Here is a 23,955-nt window from a genome sequence, read left to right as displayed (position 1 = left end):
ATTAATTAGAACCAATGCATTCTTGATCACTGAGCCCACTGGGACTCGGGGCTTTATGTTGAACAGAATTAAATATATTCTCCACACTAGAATTAGATTCAAAGAGGCTCCTGTCCCAGGAAGGAGGATCTTGTATCAGATCAGACAGTAATGTAAGCACCAGCATCCGTAAGCAGCTCCGACCGTAACTGACACTTCGATCCTGTAAACATGGGACAAGTATAAAACTGCAGTGTTAAATGTTAGGGACCGGGTACCAGTGCAATAAACCCCCAGGGACACAGTCATATATGGTGGGGATGTAAGCCTGGCATGGACCAGATGACTGGTGTGTCACCACGTCCCCCCAGTCCTTCCAAGCCTTAGGCCCTGGAGTGGTTTGGGGTGGGCAGGGGGATGACCTCTGTCTGAAGTGTAGCCTGAGCCCAGGAGTTTGCTTCTGTCGGGGAGTGGAGCTTGGCCCCATCATTCACTTCAGATGCAGGTGGCCTGACTCCTTGAGACTCTGGCAGAGTGGCTCTCAAACAGGGCCAGTTCCTCACTCCTTGCAAATGGCAGCAAGTATTTTGGGTGTTATAAGTGGGGAGGAGGTACTTCTGGCATCAGGGTAAAGCCCAGGGATCCTGCTAAACATCCTGCAGAGCACAGGGCAGCCCCACAACAAAGAATCATTCCATCCAAAATGTCAGTAGTGCTCATGAGGTTTGGGAAACCCTGGTCTAGCATCATGCCAACCACAGATGGGCATCTCAGAGACAGAGGAGTATATGGTCATCATTCTACTGCGCTCTCTCTTTTGTTGGACTGCCTCTCCCTGGCATCTGAGGATGGCTCCAATTCAGACACTGCCTGGTGCCATGAGTCCTAAAGGACCCTAAAGAGCCACAGAGCCTGGCATTCGCGATCCCCACTCAGGGAAAATCGGAGCTGTGAGAAATAGAGCTAAGCGTTGAATTTTCGCACCATCACTTACTATTTTACAGGAGTACTTTTCTGAATCACAGAGGGACACTGCGCAGTGAAGGTGGACTTCGTCATAATCCCCAATGAACTTGAAGACCGTGACGTGAAAGCGACAGGTGAGGGAGACACCGTTCTCCTCGATGCCGATGGTGTTGTCTTTAATGTTCTGACACCTGTTCAAGAAAAAAGCCACCCTCTTTCATGTTTCATACAAACAGCCAAAAGGCCTTTGCATGCGGAAGTGACCTCGGGAGTGCGTGGGTTTGTCATTTGTCATGATTCCCTTAGAGTTTCCTAGTTTGTTTGGAAAGCATCAAACAGTGCCTCAAATTAGCATCTTAACGGCACCTAAAACCAAAATGACTGTAGCGCCTGCACTCAATTTCCCCACGCGTCAGTGTCTCATTCCTCCCCCTGGTACTGCTGTGTTTTACTGATATCAATTTAACAAACATAAGATGAGTCCTTGCGTTTTCTGTACTTTCTTCTGTTAATTATCAATTTGTGGAGGGGCCCCCTTTTCAAGCCCTCCTGGGAAATCTTCCTCCAAGTAAAAACAGGTGGGAGCTGGAGCGGACAACAGAGCAGTCACGGGTGAGCTGAAGGCTTGTTTTGGGCACCTCTTCTCCCACCTCCTTGTGGTTCTGAGCCAGTAGGTAAGGGCACAGCCATCTGGCCTCCACTAGTTGGCGCTCCCCCAGTGGGCCCCAGTCTCTTATGCCCCAGGGTCTTTTTACCCTTTCCCCCATCAGGAAGCCTCTCTGCACTTCTTCCCACACCAACTAATGCTTGCTCTTTCTCCAGCACCAGTCTCTGGCTCTCCTTCCTGTATAAACATGCCCTGACCAGACAGGAGCCGTGGCTTTTCCTGGATTTGCCCACAGCACCCAGCTGAGCCCCTGGAGTGCAGGAACCAAGGTGTAATCCTGATGGGGTCTGCAACACACTGAGCAGAACATAGTAAGTATTTAAAAATCTTTGTTGGATGAATCAATGAGTGAATGAATCAATGAGTGAGTGAATGCTGCCACGGCCAAGGCTGGTCCATCACAGCCGAGAAGTGTTTTAGAATGATCAAGATGGGCTTCCCCTGGCCCACAGGATGATATAGCTTAGAGAGAAGGAAAATGAAAAACTGAAGTTATTCGTCAGCATTCCCACACCTATTAAATTTTGTAATTAGTCTTGAAGGCAATAGTCTCTCTTTTTTTTAATTTTTAAAAAATTTTATTGGAGTATATTTGACTTAAAATGTTCATTAGTTTCAGGTGTACAGCAAAATTAATCAGTTATATATATATATCTCCATTCTTTTTTTCCTGTCTAGGTACAACAACCCTTTAATGTCAGCACTATTTTATCCCTAGTTTACAGAGGATGAAACTGAGGAATAGAGCAGTTAAGATACTTTTCTAAGGTCACATAGCTGACAAGTGGCAAAACCAAGATTAGAGCCTATAAAAGATTGGATTTTTATGCAAAAATACTCCTGTTCTCACCCACAGCTCCAGGGGAGGAGTATACTTGCCAGTGGCACTGATTCGGGGCTTGGCTGTGTGACTTGCTTTGGTCTCCTGGTAGGTTTTTTGTTGTTGTTGTTGTTCTATTCATGTTTTTTATTTTTTTATTACTCAAATGAATTTATCACATCTATAGTGGTATAATGATCATAACAATCTGATTTCACAGGATTTCCATCCCACAGCCCAAGCATATCCCCCCACCCCCCAAACTGTCTCCTCCAGAGACCATAAGTTTTTCAATGTCTGTGAGGCAGCATCTATTCTGCAAAGAAGTTCAGTCTGTCCTTTTTTCAGATTCCACATGTCAGTGAAAGCATTGGATGTTGATGTCTCATTGTATGGCTGACTTCACTTAGCATGATAGTTTCTAGGTCCATCCATGTTGCTAAAAATGCTGGGATTTCGTTCTTTTTCATGGCTGAGTAATATTCCATTGTGTATATGTACCACATCTTCTAGATCCACTCCCCTGTGGATGGACATTTAGGTTGTTTCCATGTTTTGGCTATTGTAAATAGTGCTGCAATGAACATTGGAATACATGTGTCTTTGCGAGTTGTGGTTTTCTCTGGATAGATGCCAAGGAGTGGGATTGCTGGATCAAATGGTAGTTCTATTTTTAGTTTTCTGAGGAATCTCCATACTGTTTTCCACAGTGGTTGCCCCGATTTACATTCTCACCAACAGTGTACTAGGGTTCCTTTTTCTCCACACCCTCTCCAGCACTTATTGTTGGTAGATGTTTGAATGATGGCCATTCTGACTGGTATAAGGTGGTACCTCATTGTGGTTTTGATTTGCATTTCCCTAATAATGAGTAATGTTGAACATCTTTTCATGTGTTTTTTGGCCATCTGCATGTCTTCTTTGGAGGACTGTCTGTTTAGATCTTCTGCCCATTTTTTGATGGGGTTGTTTGTTTTTTTGGTATAGAGCTGCAGAAGGTGTTTCTAAATTTTGGAGATTAATCCCTTGTCAGTTGATTCACTTGCAAATATTTTCTCCTATTCTGTGGGCTGTCTTTTCATTTTGTTTAGGGTTTCCTTGCTGTGCAGAAACTTTGAAGTTTGATTAGGTCCCATGTGTTTATTTTTGTTTTTATTGTCATTACTCTCAGAGGTGGATCTGAGAAGATGTTGCTGTCGTTTATGTCAGAGAGTGTTTGGCCTATATTTTCCTCTAAGAGTTTTATAGTGTCTGGTCTTATATCTAGGTCTCTAATCCATTTAGAGTTTATTTTTGTGTATGGTGTTAAGTAGTGTTCTAATTTGATTCTTTTCCATGTGGCTGTCCAGTTTTCCCAGCACCACTTATTGAACAAGCTGTCCTTTCTCCATTGTATATTCTTGCCTCCTTTGTCATAGATGAGTTGGCTGTAGGTGCATGGATTGAATTCTGGGCTCTCTGTCCTGTTCCACTGATCTATATTTCTGTCTTTGTGCCAGTACCATATGGTTTTGATGACTCTTGCTTTGTAGTATAGTCTGAAGTCTGGGAGCCTGATATCTCCAGCTCCATTTTTCTTTCTCAGGATGCCTTTGGCTATTCTGGGTCTCTTGTGCTTCCAAACAAACTTTAAAATATTTTGTTCGAGTTCTGTGAAAAATGTCCTTGGTAATTTGATAGGGATTGCACTGAATCTGTAGATTGCCTTAGGTAGTATAGTCATTTTGATAATATTAACTCTTCCAATCCACGAGCATGGTATATCTTTCCATCTATTTGTGTCCTCTTTGATTTCTTTCATCAGTGGCTTATAGTTTTCAGAGTACAGGTCTTTTGTCTCTTGAGGTAGGTTTACTCCTAGGTATTTTATTCTTTTGGATGCAATGGTAAAAGGGGATTGCTTCCTTAATTTCTCTTTCTGCTCTTTGATTGTTAGTGTATAGAAATGCCGTTGATCTCTGTGTATTAATTTTGTATCCTACGACTTTGCCAAATTCACGGATGAGCTCTAACAGTTTTCTGATAGAGTCTTTAGGGTTCTCTAGGTATAGTATCATGTCATCTGCAAACAGTGATAGTTTTACTTCTTCCTTTCCAATTTGGATTCCGTTTATTTCTTTTACTTCTCTGATTGCCGTGGCTAGGACTTCCAAAACTATGTTCAAGCGTAGTGGCGAGAGCGGACATCCTTGTCTTGTTCCTGATCTCAGCGGGAATTCTTTCAGCTTTTCACCATTGAGAATGATGTTTGCTGTGGGTTTGTCATATATGGCCTTTATCATGTTGAGGAAGGTTCCCTCTTTGCCCACTTTCTGAAGGGTTTTTATCAGAAATGGGTGTTGGATTTTGTCAAAGGCTTTTTCTTCATCTATTGAGAGGACCATATGGTTTTTATTCTTCAGTTTGTTCATGTGGTGTATCACACTGATGGATTTGCGGATATTGAAGAACCCTTGCATCCCTGGGATAAATCCCACTTGATCATGATGTACAATCCTCTCAATGTATTGTTGGATGCAGTTTGCTAGTATTCTGTTGAGGATTTTTGCATCAATGTTCATCAGTGAAATAAGCCTGTGGTTTTCTTTTTTTGTGGTATCTTTGTCTGATTTGGGTATCAGGGTGATGGTAGCCTCATAGCATGAGTTTGGGAGTATCCCTTCCTCTGCAATTTTTTGAAATAGTTTCAGAAGGAGAGGTGTTAGCTCTCCTCTAAATGTTTGATAGAATTCGCCTGTGACACCATCTGGTCCTGGACTTTTGTTTGTTGGAAGTTTTGTAATCACAGTTTCAATTTCAGTTCTTGTGATTGGTCCATTTGTCTTTTCTATTTCATCTTGGTTCTGTCTTGGAAGATCATACTTTTCTAAGAATTTGTCCATTTCTTCTAAGTTTTCCGTTTTATTGGCGTATAGTTGCATATGGTGGTCTCTTATGATCCTTTGTATTTCTCTGATGTCTGTTGTTACCTCTCCTTTTTCATTTCTAATTTTATTGATTTGAGTCCTCTTTTTTTTTTTTTTTTTTTTTTTTTTTGTCTTTTTGCTATTTCTTGGGTTGCTTCCGCAGCATATGGAGATTCCCAGGCTAGGGGTCTAATCGGAGCTGTAGCCACCGGCCTATGCCAGAGCCACAGCAATGCGGGATCCGAGCCGCGTCTGCAACCTACACCACAGCTCACAGCAACACCGGATCGTTAACCCACTGAGCAAGGGCAGGGACCGAACCCACAACCTCATGGTTCCTAGTCGGATTCGTTAACCACTGCGCCACGACGGGAACTCCCTCTTTTTTTCTTGATAAGTCTGGCTAGGGGTTTATCAATTTTGTTGATCTTTCCAAAGAGCCAGCTTTTCATTTCATTGATCTTCTCTATGGTTTTCTTTGTTTCTATTTCATTGATTTCTGCTCTGATCTTTATGATTTCTTTCCTTCTACGAACTTTAGGTCTTGTCTGTTCTTCTCTCTCGAGCTGCTTTAGATGTAAAGTTAGCTTGTTTATTTGAGCTTTTTCTTGTGTCCTGAGGTGGGCTTGTATTGCTATCAACTTTCCTCTTAGAACGGCTTTTGCTGCATCCCATAGGTTTTGGAGTGTCGTATCTTTGTTGTCATTTGCTTCTAGGTATTTTTTAATTTCCTCTTTGATTTCTTCAGTGATCCATTGGTTGTTTAGTAGCATGTTGTTGAGTCTCCACGTGTTTGTGTTTTTTGCAGTTTTTTTCTTGTTGTTGATTTCCAGTTATATAGTGTTGTGGTCGGAAAAGATGCTTGGTATGATTTCAGTTTTCTTAAAGTTACCGAGGTTGGATTTGTAGCCCAGGATGCAGTCAGTCTTAGAGAATGTTCCATGTGCACTTGAGAAGCATGTGTATTCTGTTGCTTTTGGATGGAATGTCCTATAAATATCTATTAAGTCCATCTGGTTTAATGCATCATTCAGGGCCTGTGTTTCCTTATTGATTTTCTGTCTGGTTGATCTGTCCATTGCTGTAAGTGGGGTGTTAAAGTCCCCCACTATTATTGTGTTATTGTTGATATGTCCTTTTAAGGTTGTAAGCAGTTGCCTTATATGTCGTGGTGAACCTGTGTTGGGTGTGTAGGTATTTAAAATTGTTATATCTTCTTCTTGGATTGATCCTTTGATCATTATGTAATGACCTTCTTGTCCCTTAAAATATTCTTCATTTTAAAGTCTATTTTGTCTGATACGAGTATTGCAACTCCAGCTTTCTTTTGATTCCCATTTGCATGAAATATTTTCTTCCATCCTCTCACTTTCAATTTGGATGTGTCCCTAGAAGTGAAGTGGGTCTCTTGAAGACAGCATATATATGGGTCTTGTTTTTGTATCCACTCAGCCAGTCTGTGTCTTTTGGTTGGGGCATTTAGTCCATTAACATTTAAGGTAATTATGTATATGTATGTTCTTATTGCCATTTTATTAATTGCTTTGGATTTGGTTTTGTTGCTCTTTTTTCTTTCCTTCTCTTGTTCTCTCCTCTTCTGGTTTGATGACTGTCCTTAGTGTTGTATTTGAGTTGATTTTTCTTATTTCTGTATCAATTGTAGATTTTTGGTTTGCAGTTATTCTGAAGTTTTGGTATAAGAGTCTACATGTATATGAGATTGTTTGAAGTTGTTTTTTTAATTGCAAGTTCATCTCCAGTGTCCTGCATTTGTACCCACCTCTTCCCATGATTTCTGATTTTGGTGTTATAATTGTGTATGGATGATTTCGTATCTTTACTGTATATATACCTTTGCTGGTGAGCTTTGTCATTTGTGGAATTTTTGTTTCCTGTTGCTGTCTTTTCTGCCTAGAGAAGTTCCTTTGGTATTTGTTGTAAGGCTGGTTTAGTGTTGCTGAATTCTCTCAGCTTTTGTATCTGTGAAGGTTTTGATTTCTCTACCTCCAAATCTGGCACCTTGGCGTGTTGACTAATTTAAGCTGAAGGAGTTTGAGAAAATGGCAGAGGCAGGAAGGTCATTCTCCTCCCATTAAACCCGCATATGAGAGGCACTACCCTAACCTGGAGGAACACAGCATCCTTGCTTCCCAAGACTAAGGGGTGCTGAGAGGAATTTGAATGGCCAGCTAAAATTCCTCAGTTACTCTTCCACCCACTGCACTTCTCTGCAACTGTCTGTGCTTCATCAAACTGAGCATCACAACATGCAGCCTGAACTGTTTCTTCCAGTCTGAAGAAGGCTCCCGTGTCACACAGAACTTAAATACACGTATACTCTTTTCTCTTGTTAATCTGCCTTGGTCCATTTTATTTTTGGACCCATCCAGGAACCCTCAGAGGGTCAAGAAAAACTCCTCAAAGGCCAGGAAATTTAATGTTGCATCTCTTCCAAATACAGAAGAAACCAATTCCAGAAAGGCTAATCATACTCCTTCAAATCCGGGTTGGAAGGAATGCTCACTCCTGGTGGTTCCAGTGCTGAAAGAATGCCAGTGTCTAATGAGGTCAGTGTGAGGGCAGAGACAGAGGGACAGGGACAGAGAGAGCAAGGGGGTCTTGACAGCATCTCGCTCCCTGGACCCAGTCATCCCCACAGCCACATCTACTGATGTGGTTTGGTTCTGTAACCATTAGCTGCCTTGTTTTTGCATAAACTAGTGTGAAATGGTCTCTACTACTCATAAGAGAAAGAACTTTGATGAATGCAGGCATCTGCTTTAAGCATTATTGTATTGGGGTGATGGAAATGGTCCAAAATTAGATTTTGGTGATGGCTGTGCTGCTCTGTAGATTTACTAAAAATCATTGAATTTTACACCTAAAGCAAGTTATGTTTTTTTGTATTTAAACTATGTATGTGATAAACTTGTTCTAAAAATTATTGTTGGGAGTTTCCGTCGTGGTGCAGCAGAAACGAATCTGACTAGGAACATGAGGTTGCAGGTTCAATCCCTGGCCCTGCTCAGTGGGTATAAGGGTCTGGTGTTGCTGTGGCTGTGGATAGGCAGGTGGCAACAGCCTCGATTAGACCCCTAGCCTGGGAACTTCCATAAGCCTTGGTGCAGCCCTAAAAAGACAATAGACCAAAAAAAAAAAAAAAAGAAAAGAAAAGAAATTATTGTTGCTTAACAAAACCAGTGAGTGTTTTTTAAAAATAAATTATTATGATTATTGTTTGGTCCATAGTCTTTTCTTATTTTTCATTCACCCATTCATTCATTTGATAACTTTGTTGCATAACCACCATGTTTCAGGAAATATACTAGGTGCTGGGCATATACTGGTGAGTAAAAAGAAATGTTTACAGACTTTTATTGTAAGTCCTTTTAAATGTTGATAGGTGTCCTAGTCACCAACCTTCCGTTATTCTCATTACATCCTTTCATTTGCAGATAATCTACATTCCCCTCAGACTGAAATTCAAAGCAGGAAGAACAGAATGCCCTCTTTGATCACATTGAGAATAAAGCACTTTGACACCTGGAACTGGGGATCTACCGCTGCCCCAGGACTTTAAGCAAGGCTTGATCTCACTAAGACTCAGTTTTCTGGTCTATAAAATGGAGCTTGTAAGATCTGCCTCATACATTGTCCTGAGGATTAGACAGTTCTTGGGTACAAAGTGCTGGCCCAATATTAGATCCCATTCCCCCTCCTCTAAAGAGGATGAGGACAAATCCAATACTAGAGGCTCCACGACCGTCCTCCAAGAGGAGGAGAGGCTACTCACCCTCCTTCGATGATGAAGTATCGGAGCTTGTCATTGCTGTCTCGGGAGGGGGTGGCATAGCACTTGTTCAGCGTCAGGATCAGATGTGTTGAGTCGGCTCCGACCACAAAGACCCCGACGTATAGCACGTCCCGGGTGGTCAGCACTACCTCACCCTGGCGGTAGGGGTGCTTGTAGGAGGCGTTTTTGTACAGTGCCATCTTGGTGGTGAAGCTGCCTTCTTGGGTGGGAACTGTCAGGTTAATGACGCTACAAGGGAAACACTCATGAGTCGGAAAAGCCCAAGCAACAGCATCCATTCAATTACCTACCGTTTTCTAAGCTGCAAATGCAGAAGGAAGGCCAAGCAGGGAGCAGTGAAGCCTAATCGGGTACATGTGGCAATTAAAATCTAATGAAATTTAAAAACTCAATTCTTCAGCATCCCTCTCCCCCAGCGCATTTCAAATGCTCAGTGGCCATGGAGAGCAGCTGTAAGGGACAGTACAGTTACAGAACATTTCCATCACTGAAGAAAGTTCTGTCGAACAGTGCTGGTCACAAGGCATTTAAGTTCAGAAAATACGAATTATTCTTTTCCTAGAGCATCAAAGACAGATGCTAGCAATTTTGATTATGTGAACTTTAACTGTCAAGGAGAAGACAGAATGACACCTGCAGCCTGTGAGCTTCTTACCTTAGCATTGGCTTCACGACAGAATCCAAGGAGATCTTGATATCCAGTTCATAAGCACACGAAAATTCCACATTGATCGTCCTGTCCCTCGTGATGATGTTGCCAGTATTGTTGGCACTTTCGATCCAAATTGTGTTTTTATACATGATATGAGTGCCATTGGACTGCAGAGCAAAGGGAGGTCAGAAATCATTAAACCTGGGTGTGAGTACGTGGCCTGCATTTCAAATCCTTGGGCCTGAAAGTGGAGAAATGGCTTCATTCCATATATAACCCAGAGGCCAGTATAAATCAGGATGGAGCTAGCCTCAGCATTTACTAGGAAAAAAAAGTATTACAATAGATGTCACCAGTACTCTTCGGTCTGATAACCCTGAATGCCCATGGAAGGTGATTTCATGTACCACTGAATTCTAAGTACAACCAGCCCCCAGTTATCTGTGGGAACCCTGGCTGGGGACAGCATGAAGTATTGCCATCCCAAGGTAATACAATCTTCTCTCTAAGTTCTTAATTCAGAATCCCTCCTCCACCAGATCTTGTACCAGACATGCCCACAAGAACCAAAATGAACACATGCACATGTCTCTGTCTTCCTCCTTTCACTCCCTGATAAAAGTGTTAATGAGCACAGTTATTAAAAAAAAAACAAAAAAAAAAACACAGCAGAAAGGTACAGAAAGAAGAGAAGCAAGACGCTTTGCTAAACTATCAATCAGATAACCTGACACCAAAAGTTAGAACCTTGTATTTCTGCAGCCAACTCTTAAATTATGTCTGGGACCCCTTAGCCCCTGAAATAGCAGAATCCAGCTGTCTTTATCTGGAAGAACAATAGAAGCATGAGAGAGGTAGCAAAAATGTGTCAATACAAGGGTAAGGTGACAGCAGACAGTGCAAACCAGGGCAGGAAGTGTGTCACTTATCTTGTTTTCAGTTCAATCAACCACTTAGCACACAGTGATTATTCTCCCACCACTGTCCTTTATTTTGCACATGCCTTTTGCTGTTTTCCAGGAGCATTTTTCTAAGTAGAACAGCCTGAGGTTGGTTTAAGGACAGTCAATGTACAAACACCGGGAGCTGTCACCTGCTCTGCCCAGGTGCTCTTTCCGCCCCCGTTCCTCACCTGCACGATGTTTCCGCAATTCCCTTTGGTGTTGTTGATCTGGAAGGAGATAAAGTCTTCCCCCTCGATGCCAGTGCACTGCCTGTCATTGACCCGAACGCCCTCCCTCTCGAAGCCGAGCTGGAAGAGTTTGCACTTGGATATGGACACCTCCATCTGGGCCGCCTTGCAGGTTACCTCGGCGTCGATGATGTCATGGGAGTCTGTAGGAAGAGTTATTCCAAAAGGCAAGTCAGTGGGAGCTGGTCTTGGCTGCGGGGGTGTGGCAAGACACCCCATTCGCTTTAGAAGCGGCTAATGCTCTTCACACAGAGGCTGCGGCTTTTCTAATGCAGCTCTGATCAAACTAAATGAGTATATGAACTCATTCAAGGCAATAACTCGGCAACACTAGAGCCTTTTTTTAAAAGATGAAAATGCTGGGAGTTCCTGTTATGGCTCAGCAATAATGAGCCCAACTAGTATCCATGAGGACGTGGGTTTGATCTCTGGCCTCTCTCAGTGGGTTAAGGATCCAGTATTGCTATGAGCTGCAGTGTAAGTCGCAGACGTGGCTCAGATCTGGTGTTGCTGTGGCTGTGGGATGGGCTGGTGGCTGCAGCTCTGATTCAACTCCCAGCCTGGGAACTTCCATATGCCACCAGTGCAGCCCTAAAAAGCAAAAAAAAAAAGAAAAGAAAAGAAAAGAAAAAAACAGATGAAAACGCTGTATAATGCTTCTTTTGTCTTTATAAACGCAGGATTTCCTCCTATGTTTCCTCCTGTTACTTTCTATAAGCTACACCCCCGCCTTGCTGTGACCTGGCTAAAGAACACACCCCAGGTGAGGGCAGCCCTCAGCCCAGGTGGTACCCAGGTCCACACTAGGAGCTCTTGCTTTTTAACATGGGATGTAACGACTGACATTTTCCAAGAGTACACATAAGCTTCGGTACTAAAGAAACAGAAACATTTTTATCTGCTTAGGTGAAGCCTTTGAACAGCATGTGTGGTCCCCTCCTGCAGAGCCTTCTGGTCAACTAGGCTTTTATTCTCCAGTGATGCCTTTGGCATTTCTTGATTCAGGCAAGGGTGCAGAGCTCTAGGGCATTCTTTTCTCAGAGGGACTGCGATTTGGAGCAGGACCTAGAGTCCTTGTTTATTCTTTGCATCAACATTTCAGTTGTTTTCTCAGGATTCACCAAAAAGCTTCAGGCCAGGTAAAGCTGGCTTTACACACATCTTAGCACCTGGCACTCTCATCCTGATCCTTTTATCTTTTCGTCAAACCACCTTGCCTCCCTGTGAGTCTAAAAGATCAATTTGGATCTCTCTGATGTTGAACGTGGCCTCAGATGGACCTGGCCGATTCCATGCATGTATAGATGTATGTTATCATTTATTGAAGAAAAGGCTGTAGGTATGAGGAAATGCACTTCAGCCTACTTTGAAGAGGTCACATTGCTTCCTTGTTCTGCTTAAAGGCTCGTGAAAGCTTCGTTATTCAGGTTTCTAACCCACAGTGTGGGACGCATGGGCTCCCACCAGGGAGTTTTCTGACACAGTTGCCTGGCATCTCCCGTGGGGCCGTCTGGGGGGGGAGGGGGGCAGGTGTCACTCACTGTTTCCATAGGGAGGCGGCTCGATGCAGCCGCACAGCTCCCCTCCGTTTTCCAGCTCACAGGTTCGGTTGGGACAGTCTGCCCCCACACAGGGGTCTTCAACCACTCCTGCTAAAAAGGAAAACAAACAGAAACACAACTTGATTTTCACACCAACGCATGGTAGCCCGTGGTCACCCTTTGGGTTTGTCACTTCAGAGGCCCTGGGATGGTCAGGGGCCAGATGCAAATGAACAGACAGGGCAACCTTCCAAGAAATAACCACAGCGGCTAGTAATTGGGCCCATGCCATGTGCTTCAGGCTTTGGTGGCACTGTCCCCTCCAATCCTCGCCCAAACTCTGCCAGCTAAGTATCGCACAGCATCGCCACTGAACTCGCACCCAAGGTCACACACAGGTGAAGGTAAGTAGAGAGGATGGACTGGACAGACACCCCGACCGCCATGGTATCCCGAGATCACTGCACTTACTGCTCTGTACCACGTGCATTGGTGTCTTTATATAACAAGCAGAGTCCAAGCCATTTACCTCTCTATTCCCAGCAGCCAGCCAACTTGTAGCTGGTGCTCAACAGATACTTGCCAAGAAGGACAACTTTAGGACCAGTGAAGTCCCAGAGAGGTCCCTCCAACCAGGATTTCTTAGTCTTTTTTCATTCATGGTCCATCTCCTCCATAAACATCTCCTTAATTTTATAAAAACAGACCAAAATCTACACACAACTCACCAGCACTAACTTAGATTAATGGTATTGTTTTGCCAAAAAGGATAAAACTCTAAGTAAAATACAAACGTATGTGAAGTGTCATCACCTTCAGATTATAAACAACATTTCTGTAGCAGATAAGCCCAAGGCCATCCGTAAGAGCTCTAGAACCTCAGTTTGGGAACCACTAACCGAGAGCATTTTCTTTTTCTTTTAGACATTCACTTCTTTATTTAACACCCAGGTGTAACGATCCTCCACTCCTCATGGCATACGATGTAAGTGTTAAAGAAATAGCAACAGTTCAACTCCAGCATGAGCCAGGTTAGCTTCAAGAATTTTTTTTTTTAAAGGAGTTCCTGTCGTGGCTCAGTGGTAACGAACCCGACTAGTATCCATGAGGACTCCTTGGGTTCGATCCCTGGCCTTGCTCATTTGCCATGAACTGTGATGTAGGTCACAGAGGAGGTTCGGATCCAGCATTGCTGTGGCTGTGGCATAGGCCAGCAACTGCAGCTCTGATTCGACCCCTAGCCTGGGAACTTCCATGTACAATGGATTCGGCCCTAAAAAGATAAAAAAAAAAAAAAAAAAAACCACAAAACCTCAACCTGTCCCATAACTCTAGACACCTCTCCTGACCCTCTGCTAAGCAATGTATTGGAATAGGGGAAGGACAGTGATGGCCAAGCACCAGCCTGTCTTAATTCCTAGAAAGACAACTGAAGGAAGGCCGTCAGCATCAGTTGAATATATTTATCTTTTAAAGGCTTCCTTTTCTAATGACCGTTATAGTTTCCCAATGTGTTTAGCACCTGGCACTGTGCTAAGCATACAACAGCCACTCAGTGAATGTGATGGTTGATTAACACAATGTGAAAACAACCCAAAAGAACAACAGAAAGAAAGTGTGGAGGTTACAACCCCCAGGAAGGAAAAAGCCTCCCTTACAAACATGGAGGTCAATCTACCACTTAGCAAATAAGACATGCCCAATACAGAGGGAAGTTCTGAGGTTAAAAACAAAAACTGATAGTTTCTTAAAATTGCAGACAATCTTTAAAGTTCAAACAGTTAATATTCTTTAGCATATTCCATATGAAGAGAACAGGGTACAATATGAAAGTTATCAAACAAAACACTTCTGTTTAATACAACATTGTAAATTAACTACACCACAATAAAATTAAAAAAAAAAACACATTTCTGTTGATTGTCAACAGAGACTAGTAGTTTGCTTGTTAAGAGTATCACTGAATGCATATTGTAATTAACTGCATTGTTTTCAGGTTCTGAATTAAGTGCATTCCTACCCTTGGTCAGGTTTAGTTCACAAATTTACTGATGTGCACACTCAGTCTTGGAAAGGGGCCAGTTTTCACAGCGGTACCTGCAAGCACACTAGGTGTATGTTGAGGTACATACACCACTTTGTTGGCCCCAGTGTCATACTGCATCCACGGGACAGAGTGGCCATTTATGCATATGGATACATACATTTGGACATGACAAATTTGTGTTCATGTGCATATTTATTTGCTCCATAACAAAGAGGATGATGACTAATGCACATCAAAATCATTTTCTTACCACAAGGAAGAAAAAGCGAAAATCTACAGATCTTTATTAATAATTTAATATAGGTATAATCCCTTTAAAATCTAACCCTTTATAAATCTGGCTTCCTTTCAACCCAGGCAGGTATAGCTAGCTTAGTTCTGACTCAGCTTGCCACTTGCTATGTGCCTTCTCTTTCTGATTTGGGCTCTGACCCATGGGAAAAGAGCCAGTGCAAAGCTGAGTTCAGGCAGTGAAATCGATGAGGAGTCCCAGGCTCTGTGACTACACTAGTGCTCCTGCAACCCAGAGAGCCTCGTCCTCCCCAGCTGCTGTGCCAAATTCCATAACTGGACGCGCCCTAGAGGGGAGGGGGCCCCCACTGAAAGTGCCCCGCATGGAATCTGCGGCAGCTCACAGCCACCTGCCAACCCTGGGAGCAGAGCTACAGGTCGAGATGGAGACCAGCGAGCCAGCCAGCCCTGGACAAATCGATGCTCCAGGCAAGGCTATTCTTTTAACTTAGAAAAGAGGCCTCAGAAATAAAAGGATTCTCTTACAGCAATTCTCCTTCTCGATCCACTCGGTGCTGAGAATCCCGAAGGAGCGGCAGGACTCTCCGTAGGCAGCCAGGGAGCCGCACAGCTGGAACTTCTTTTGGTTGTAGCAGCCGTCCAGGTAGCAGGACTCGTAGAAGGGGAGGGGGTCGAGGAGCCCGTAGCAGGGCTGGAAGAAGCCCTTCATGTCCGTGAGCTTCAGGCAGTAGCCGTCCCCCTGCATCATCTGGATATGTACGTTGTCACACATGGCCGCGTACTGGGAGAACTGCAGCTCATTGCAGCTGGGGGCAAGAGGTCTAGTTAGACACAGATGGCCCGTGGGCGGGTAGACTAAGGCGCTTACCTCTTTAGCTAACCTAGAAGTTAGTGAGGGGTGCTGATCCCAACACTAACAGGCTATGGGACCTTAGGAAAGTCAGGTCATTTCTATTTTAACACCCCTGGGATGAGTGAGGGTAAACTAAAATAATGGACTGGTAGCCAAAGTGTCAGACAGAAGGCAGATGTTGATGTAATAACCATCTACCTTTGATGTAAATGACTGATGTCATGGATGCCACAACTAATAACAGGCATTGATATAATAAATACAACAATAATGATAGTTACTCAATACATAATAGTAACGACGGTAGAACTAAAGAATTTGAAAGGAAGTCCAGAAGCTTCTAAACCTTTTGGAAGTTTAGATTCCAGAGACCAAAAGTAAAATCTTCACAAGAAAATTGGTGTCAGGCTAAAATCATTTATAAGGGAAGAAAAAGAAGAAAGGCAGGGAAAGGAAGCTCGAACAGAATCATAATTCCTCAGGAGGAACCAGAACTCGTTCATCTTTGGAAGCCCAAGAATAGCTTAAATGTGCAAATTAGTCATTTTTCTAACTGTGGGCCCCCTAAGTGACATTTTAGAGAAAGCATCACATTAGGAATTCTGGAATCTAGTCCTGGCTTTGCCTCTTCCAGGACCCCCTCATCTAAATCATTCCACTGTAGCCTCCATTTCACCTAGAAAAGGAAGAGGCCAGACCAGATCTTACCCAAGGTTCTTTCTAGCTCTGGGTTCCATAGTTTATAGTCTAATTTACGACACATTATTCAGTTTACACCTGCAGGAGGGTCAAAGAGGGTTTGGAGCTTCATTTCCGCATCGGGTAATTTAGCTGATGTTGCGTGTGTTAAAGCACAAGGAGACAGAGCAATTGTACAGGCAGTGAAATGCCAAGAAAGAGAGGCCTATCTATAGATCCAGACAGGAATTAACATAATTCAGCAGCCCAGAGGGGCCCTAAATTAAACACCTTGAAATAACTCGTTTAGCACACTCTATCTCAGGGCCAGAGAGGGGCCTGATAACAACCTCGGTCACTTCTTCTTTTAAAAGGCTTTCTTGGAGTTCCCTCATGGCCTAGCAGGTTAAAGGTCTGGCATTGTCACTGCTGTGGCTCGGGTTGCTGCTGTGACATAGGTTCAATCCCTGGCCTGGGAACTTCCTCACACCATGGACTCGGCTAAAAAAAAAAATGGCTTCCTTGATTCCCACCAACTTCCACCTGCACAACCAAGCTTCTGGTAAGAGTCGTAGACACACAGTCCCAGCCCTGAGCAGCAAGGGACAGTCCTCTTTTCCTGGGTCAACTCTTAATCCCACCCCCTGCAGCGGTGCCCAGTCCCAACAGGGCAGCTTGCCAAGGCTTCAGAGTGCTAATCCCGGGCTGCATCAGCCTGGATGACAGAAAAATTTAGATTCTGATCATCTAAGCCCAGCTCCTTTCTCTGCTAGCCAAGAAATTACCACACCTACTTGTATGATGAAAACTCCAAAGACCTTCAGGCCAGCTCTTTGCAGGAGAGGAAGGGTGACGCTGGGCAGAGTCCCTTCCTCATCAACACCTGTCAGGGACATGGTAGGACTGGGGCCACTGCAGCCAGTGGCCTGCGCTCTCACCTCTTCTGCATGCCATTGGTTTTCCAGCTCTGAGCCAGCACCACGCTGCTCACCACCGGCTTCCCCCGCAAGGTCACGTAGTCATCGGTTAAGTCCCCATTGAAGTTGCCACAAAGGCCACACACTTTGTTCTGCAGCCTCTCACTGATGCTGATTTTTATGACGTTGTAACCATTGTAGAATATCTGGATGTCAGGGCTGGTGTCAATCACCAGGAACCCCTCGCGGCTGTAGATTTTGGTTGCCAACCCGGTTATAAAAGGGACATTCACTTGCGTGCCATTTACCTGATAACGGATAAAGAAAAAGTAAATTACCCTCAAAGCAGGGGCTGGCAAACATTTCCCGTAAAGGGCTGAGTAAATATTTTAAGTTTCGTGTCCCAGATGCTCTCTGTCAACTCTGTTCTTGTGGCAGGAGAGCAGCCATCAACAACTGTAACTCAATGATCAAGGCCGTTTTCCACCAAAGCTTTATTTACAAAAGCAAGCAGCAGGTAGATTTGGCTGAATTTTCTATTTTGCTTGCCCTAGAATTTAAGTACTCACTCATCTTACTGCCCACAGTCCCCCTCCAAAAGAAGCAAAATATGGAGGCAGAGAGAATTTTTTTAAATGATGGAAAAGTATAACTTAAAACAAATGGCTGAATATTTGTATAAAACTTTCCCCAGAATAAACCAATTACTGAAAATGAAATCCCAATCCTGCCCTAAGAAGAGTCTAACACGGTTAAAATGAATCTGGGGATCATTGCTATGTTTATCGTTTCCTTGTTTATAATGTTCAACTAGGAGGTGCCCTTCCAGAGGTCCCGTAGGCACAGTATTTTCTCCATTCGTCATTTTCCTGCTTTATAACAGTTTCTTTCCTTAGCCCTTAGGACAGAACATAACATGCCTTTCCTGCACTTTCAAAATAAATTGTTCCTTTCCCCCCCCCAGGTTGTTAGTAACTTTCATTTCTTAAAAACAAAACAAAACAAAAAAAAAACCAGAAGCCTTTTAAAAAATATGATTCTTTACTGTTCTGTGGCTGGGGGTATTTTACTGAGCACAATGTCAGTTGTGCTCTCAGGTGGTTCTTTGTGCTTCTGAACTGCTATATTCTGGGCTGATGCAATGATGTCTGTGTGGGCTAAAAGGAACTGGGGTGTCAAAACCAGCGGCAGTTTTCACTGAAGTTAAAAACAAGAATTGGGAGTTCCCATCGTGGCGCAGTGGTTAACGAATCCGACTAGGAACCATGAGGTTGCGGGTTTGGTCCCTGCCCTTGCTCAGTGGGTTAATGATCCGGCGTTGCCATGAGCTGTGGTGTAGGTCGCAGACGCGGCTCGGATACTGCGTTGCTGTGGCTCTGGCATAGGCCAGCGGCTGCAGCTCCGATTGGACCCCTAGCCTGGGAACCTCCATATGCCGCGGGAGCGGCCCAAAGAAATAGCAAAAAAAGACAAAAAAAAAAAAAAAAAAAGGAAAAACTATTCATAGAATTTAGTGAGGGAGAGGAAGTTAACTATTTATGAAAGATTGGATAGCCAAAAAAAAAACAAAAAACACCAGTATTGAAATCCAGATTCCTTCTTGCAAGCCTGCAAAATACTGCCCGTCTTTTGCCTAATGCTAGATACTAGGTTATTTGATGGCTCTTCAAATAAAGTTACTCCCAGTGTGTGATTATCTGAGCTAATGGTAGAAAGCAGATATAAGGGCACGTGTGCTGGCTCTCTCCCTGGCTGCCATAGCTGCAACTGCAACACGGGGGCCTGACCTCCCCACCTCCCCCGGCTGTGAGCAGCCTGGTTTAGCTAAGAGGCTGGGGGTCACTGTCACTAGTTCTGGGCAGATTATCTTCTTTTTATTTTCTTTTTTCTTTTTATGGCCGCACCTGCAGCATAAAGAGATTCCTGGGCAGCCTATGCCACAGCCACAGCAATACTGGATCTGAGTCACATTGGCGAACTATGACATGTCTTATGGCAAAGCAGGATCCTTAACCCACTGAGTGAGGCCAGGGATCGAACCCGAAACCTCATGGTTCCTAGTGGGATTTGTTAACCATTGAGCCACGACGGGAACTCCCACACATCTATTTATAAGTGGGTCTAAGATTCACAAGAAACCAGGCAGTAGGCTTAAAGAAAAGCCAACCTAAGAGAAATCCACCTTATCCATCCTGTTTTCTTCCCTTGGCATATCATCAGGGGGAGCTCTCACAGTGAGGGACCATCTATCCCCTTTATACTTAGGTAGTTTTGCTTAAGGGCAAATGCCGGCCTTCTCTTAGCTTCTAGAAAGGATGGCAAAGATGAAAGAGTAAGTCTTGGTGCAGGTGGTAGAGCCAAGAATAGTTTTAAAGGCTCTTAAAAACAAATGAGATGCTTTTTGAAAGTTAATTCAGAGTAAAAGTTGACTTATCTATCATTTTATGACCTGAAGCTCTATTAGACCCAAAAGACCTTTATGACCTTGAAACACTGTACCCGTCCTGCAAGGCCTTCGGAATTGTCAGCCAAGAACTTAATAGGGCCCAGGCTGATGCCTGTAGATACTTCATACTTTCATTCTTTAAAATCTGGTCATCTATGTACGTTACTTTGGAAGCAACAGCTTATTATCCTCAAACCGGATTATTCAGGAAAACCCGCAACTAACAGTCCCCCAGCCACGCCCTCGTTCTGGGCACGTTTCTTAAGAATCAAGGACAGACTCCTCACCTTGACCGTGTTCCGGTCGTTGATGAGGATCTGCTCTTCGTTAATGTAGAAATAGACGGGCGAAATGATGGTGAGGTTGGGGGACGACCACTTGTCGAAGTTGATGATGAGCTGGAAGGAGATGTCGGGGAGCTTCTGGCAGATGGTGGAGAGCACGAAGGCGCAGCTGGCAGGGAAGCGGAGGAAGGCGCCATCGAAGGTGCGGAAGACGCCGCCGCCGGCCGCCAGGCAGTAGGAGGTCTTGGTGCTGAAGCAGCCGCGCACCCCGTTGCGCAGCGCGCACTCCTCGTCTGACTTGCACTGGCGCGGGTCGCACTGGATCAGGTTGCGCCGGAAACAGCGGCAGCGCCGCGTGCAGTCGCTGTTCCAGAACAGCTGCTTGGGCTGGAAGAGAGGGGCCGTGTGCGTGAAACTCAGGCTGCGGTCAGGGTTGGGGACCCCAAACCCAGTCCATCGGGACCCTTTGCGGGGTGGGCTGTCCTGTCATTAATGGGGCTGGAGTTTGCAAGGGGGAAACAGTGGAGCGGTGGCTTCAATTCAAACGTCACATCCGTTCCATGTAACTCAGATGCCAAACAAAATGCCATTTAGCCTTTACTGGTTTCAATCAAGAATTGGGGAATCTTTAAGGCTGGACTGTAGAATGAATCACAACCAACCAGAATGGGCAGCTGTTGGAGGAACCAGGTGAACAGGAAAACTATTTGGTAGAAAATTAATAAGTACCAGCTCCACTTCAAGGAAGAAATTTCAATTCACTCCATAATGATAACGCCTGCCCTTTAATCTGAAATAGGTTAAAAGAAAGTGATAACCGACTCCTACCAGGAACCATTTCAACATTTCACAGTTCTTACTGTTCCCAGCTTTCCCCTTGTATCTAGTCTATTTCAAATTTACTTCTGTTGCAAATACCCCCATTTCTGATGTGAGAGATCTAGGTTAACAATGAGGTTTCCTGAAAGGAAAGCTTTGGGATCAGGCCACCTGGGTTTCCATCCTAGCCCTGCCACCCCACCCGTGCCACCTTGAGGGGCGCTGCCAACCTCCCAGAGTGTCCGTTTCCTCTCTCTAAACTGGAGATAAAAATAACATCTTGCAAGGCAGTTATGAAGATTAAATAAGATGTGGGAAGCACATTTCCTAGCTGAGAGTAGGTAGTTAATAAATAATAGCTGCTATTGTTACCATAAAAGAACCACTCTTTGAGATGGTGAGGAATGGTATAAAGTTACATAAAATACCTACAACAAAGAGTATCCTCCGTTGGTGGCAGCTGTTATTTTCCATCCTTTCTACAATCTGTAGACACAACTCTACTGGGTAGAGTTTGTGCTCCTGATCTTGTGCTTGTTCTAGACTAAGGATTCTAGGGAACTGATGGAGTTTGGTCATGATCGCCTAGGTGGAGTGTGGTCCCAACAAGGTGACTACATCACAGAGATGTGGGCACTCAGGGCATTCATTTGATTTTCTAAAACAGTGCTGTCCAGAGAAGATGCTTGAGCAGCACAAGGAGGGCCCAGGCTACTGTCTGGTCACCATTTTCTGCTTTACATTGATCAAAACTCTGGCTATAAATCAGAGATGATTCGGATCCAAGGGTAAGTAGAGAGGAGATGAGATCTTTCAGGAAAAATTTTATCCATCCAGTGCACTTCAAGATGCCACTGCTGATTCTTTCATCCTCAGAGTGAAGTCGTTCCTGGAACCAACTCTTCCCTCCTTCCAGACCTGTCAAATATTCTGGGTGCCAGCAGCCTCACAAACTGACTCCTTTTCTCTCATCAGATGTGCAGAATAACTGAGTGGATGGTCTGGCCCCTCTCTGATAAGAAGTCAGACATTACATGGATGGAAAGAGAAAAATAACCTGACATATGTGGATATGATCAAGGGCAAATAACTTCCCACAGGAGAACATGATCATGAAACTAGCATCACAGTAAAGTGACTGGCCCATTGCTGCTTCTCTGCCTTAATTAGACCTGACAACGACAGCTGGGTGATTACCCTACATGCAAATGGGTGTGTTCTCTCTTTATTTCCAAAGAAATTTGTTGTATAAACAAGCCTCCAAGCTTGTTTGAATTGTAGCAAGTAGATGTGGATTGTTTGTTCTGTGAGTTTGTTACTTCCCAGATATAAGCTGTTGTCAAAACCCACTGACTTTCTGATGAAAAGCGGATAATAATGTTTATAGTACTAATAGCTGCCGAGGGCCGTACTGTGCCTTTCCTGAGAGCTCTGAGGGCTTTTATATGCATCATTTCATTAACACATTTGTATTTTTTAATTTATAAAATGCTTCTTAAGAGAAGAACAAAAACAAGAGCAGCTACCAATTATTGAACGACTCTGTGCCAGGTACTAAGGCACCTGGCATGGATTATTTATACAACAACCATACTGAGCTGGTATTATCAGTGACATTTCCTAGATAAGGCAACAGAAGCTCAGAGAAATAACACAGTTTGCTCACTGTCACATCACCAGTGGTGGCTCAGCTAGGATGAAACCCCAAGCTCATTCCATTATGTCACAGACACTCAGGGTCTCTGTTGAGGGATGCACAACACACTTGATAGATCGATGCATTTCAGTAAAGTCTCCGGACAGGGGAGCCAAGATTAGAATAGCACTTTTTCAGTTTTGAGCCTGGTTATCTCTTCTCCCAGATTGTGGGAAAACGGAATCCATGATTATTTTCTCTACATGTTCTGCCTTTCCCTTTCAAATAATCAGTATTTCTAAGAGCTAACTTCAAAACTCACCTCTCCCAAGAAGCCTTCTTTGATCAACTTTACCATTTCACTTTACTTGTCCTCGTCTTTCTAATATAACATTTAAACAAGTTTCCCATCAAAAACAAGACTTGGGGTAACTTCCACATTCTTTTCCTTTTATTTCTTCAAGTAAAGCCAACTTAGTTGTTTTTAAACAAGAAAAATGCATCTTTACCAAAAGGAGGCATTATTTATTTTCTGCCTAGTTTATTTCCGATTCAGACATTTCAATTAGATTTTTTTTTATCCTGTGATTCTTTTTCACTTTAAAATTGATTAGCTCTGTAGGGTATTATTTTTCACTTGTTGATACGTTACTTTGTAATTGTCCTCTTGTTTCTTTAAAGTGCATTTTTTTTCCCCTCTCCTGAATATATTTTTAAGTTCCTTAAGGCAGGGCACATGCTTTATCATCCCCGACACTACCACTAGCACAGGGATCTGCAAATAGCAGCTATTCTGTGGTTGAAGTTGTTAACTATCTGCTCGCCAGTGCAAGGTACTGATGGCGTTTAAACAGAGAATGGGCTGGAGGCAGAACCAAGGGCTAAATACCCTCTCCAGGCAAGATCTTTTCTAGCTTAGTATTACAGCACAGAAAGAAAGATTACAGGGTGGAAAAGTAAAATATTTCATGAGCTATTGTGTTTTATGCAGTGGCGTCTAAGAAGGGCATCTTCATCAGCTCTATGTCAGGCCCCCAAAGAGAGAGAAGCAGAGGGCAGGATGGGAGCACACAGCATTAAGCAGACAGATCTCTCTGGGGACTGCATTAGAGTGACAAATGACACATGTGGAGATAACAGCCCTCACTCCTTCTGCTTCAACAACCAGAGAAGAGGAAAGCCACTCCTCCTGGCCTCAAGATCCATATTTTCCAGTTAAAAGTGTCCTTAGCCAAGACAGCTACAAATGTCACATTCACAGCCATCATATCTCCAAACAGTAGCCCCATCAGAAGCTTTCAAACTAAGATTCACAGCAGAGGAAATCAGAAGGGCCTAGAGAAGGGCATGGAGGTGAGAGAGACCCAAATGCTGGCAAGGAGGGGTAGAGATCGAGGTCCAAACACGGTTCCAAATCTCAGTACTTTGTGAGCAAGAGCCCCACTCAACCTGTCCTTGACCTCTCTGCCCCCGAGCAGCCTCCCTG

The 23,955-nt window shown here is 43.8% G+C and overlaps 1 protein-coding gene and 1 long non-coding RNA gene across 26 annotated transcripts in view; one reads left to right on the top strand and one right to left on the bottom strand.

Annotated features, from left to right (window-relative positions):
* Positions 1–11,703, top strand: part of LOC102163364 — an 84,805-nt gene extending 73,102 nt beyond the window's left edge. For 5 of the 10 annotated variants that reach the window (XR_002335690.1, XR_002335686.1, XR_002335692.1 and 2 more), the window contains 4 exons: positions 984–1,079; positions 1,768–1,923; positions 2,469–2,540; positions 7,729–11,703. This is a non-coding gene — a long non-coding RNA (uncharacterized LOC102163364). The remainder of the gene's footprint in view (positions 1–983; positions 1,080–1,767; positions 1,924–2,468; positions 2,541–7,728) is intronic. The other 5 variants (XR_001298846.2, XR_001298844.2, XR_001298850.2 and 2 more) reach the window with 5 other exon arrangements.
* The window catches only part of LOC100523684 (tubulin-specific chaperone cofactor E-like protein), a 165,490-nt gene that overhangs the window by 2,294 nt on the left and 139,241 nt on the right, over positions 1–23,955 (bottom strand). For 15 of the 16 annotated variants that reach the window (XM_021062995.1, XM_021062996.1, XM_021062993.1 and 12 more), the window contains 8 exons: positions 20,018–20,401; positions 17,306–17,592; positions 15,362–15,642; positions 12,538–12,648; positions 10,937–11,139; positions 9,808–9,971; positions 9,132–9,380; positions 974–1,136 (listed from right to left, as the gene is read on the bottom strand). In XM_021062995.1, the coding sequence (XP_020918654.1) occupies positions 974–1,136; positions 9,132–9,380; positions 9,808–9,971; positions 10,937–11,139; positions 12,538–12,648; positions 15,362–15,642; positions 17,306–17,592; positions 20,018–20,401 (1,842 nt within the window). Of the gene's footprint in view, positions 1–973; positions 1,137–9,131; positions 9,972–10,936; positions 11,140–12,537; positions 12,649–15,361; positions 15,643–17,305; positions 17,593–20,017; positions 20,402–23,955 lie in introns of all 16 variants that reach the window. The other variant, XR_002335685.1, reaches the window with a different exon arrangement.

The sequence above is a fragment of the Sus scrofa genome, chromosome 9 (genome assembly GCF_000003025.6).
Source record: "Sus scrofa isolate TJ Tabasco breed Duroc chromosome 9, Sscrofa11.1, whole genome shotgun sequence".
NCBI classification, from domain to species: Eukaryota; Metazoa; Chordata; class Mammalia; order Artiodactyla; family Suidae; genus Sus; species Sus scrofa.
This window is presented reverse-complemented; position numbering and strand designations above follow the sequence as displayed.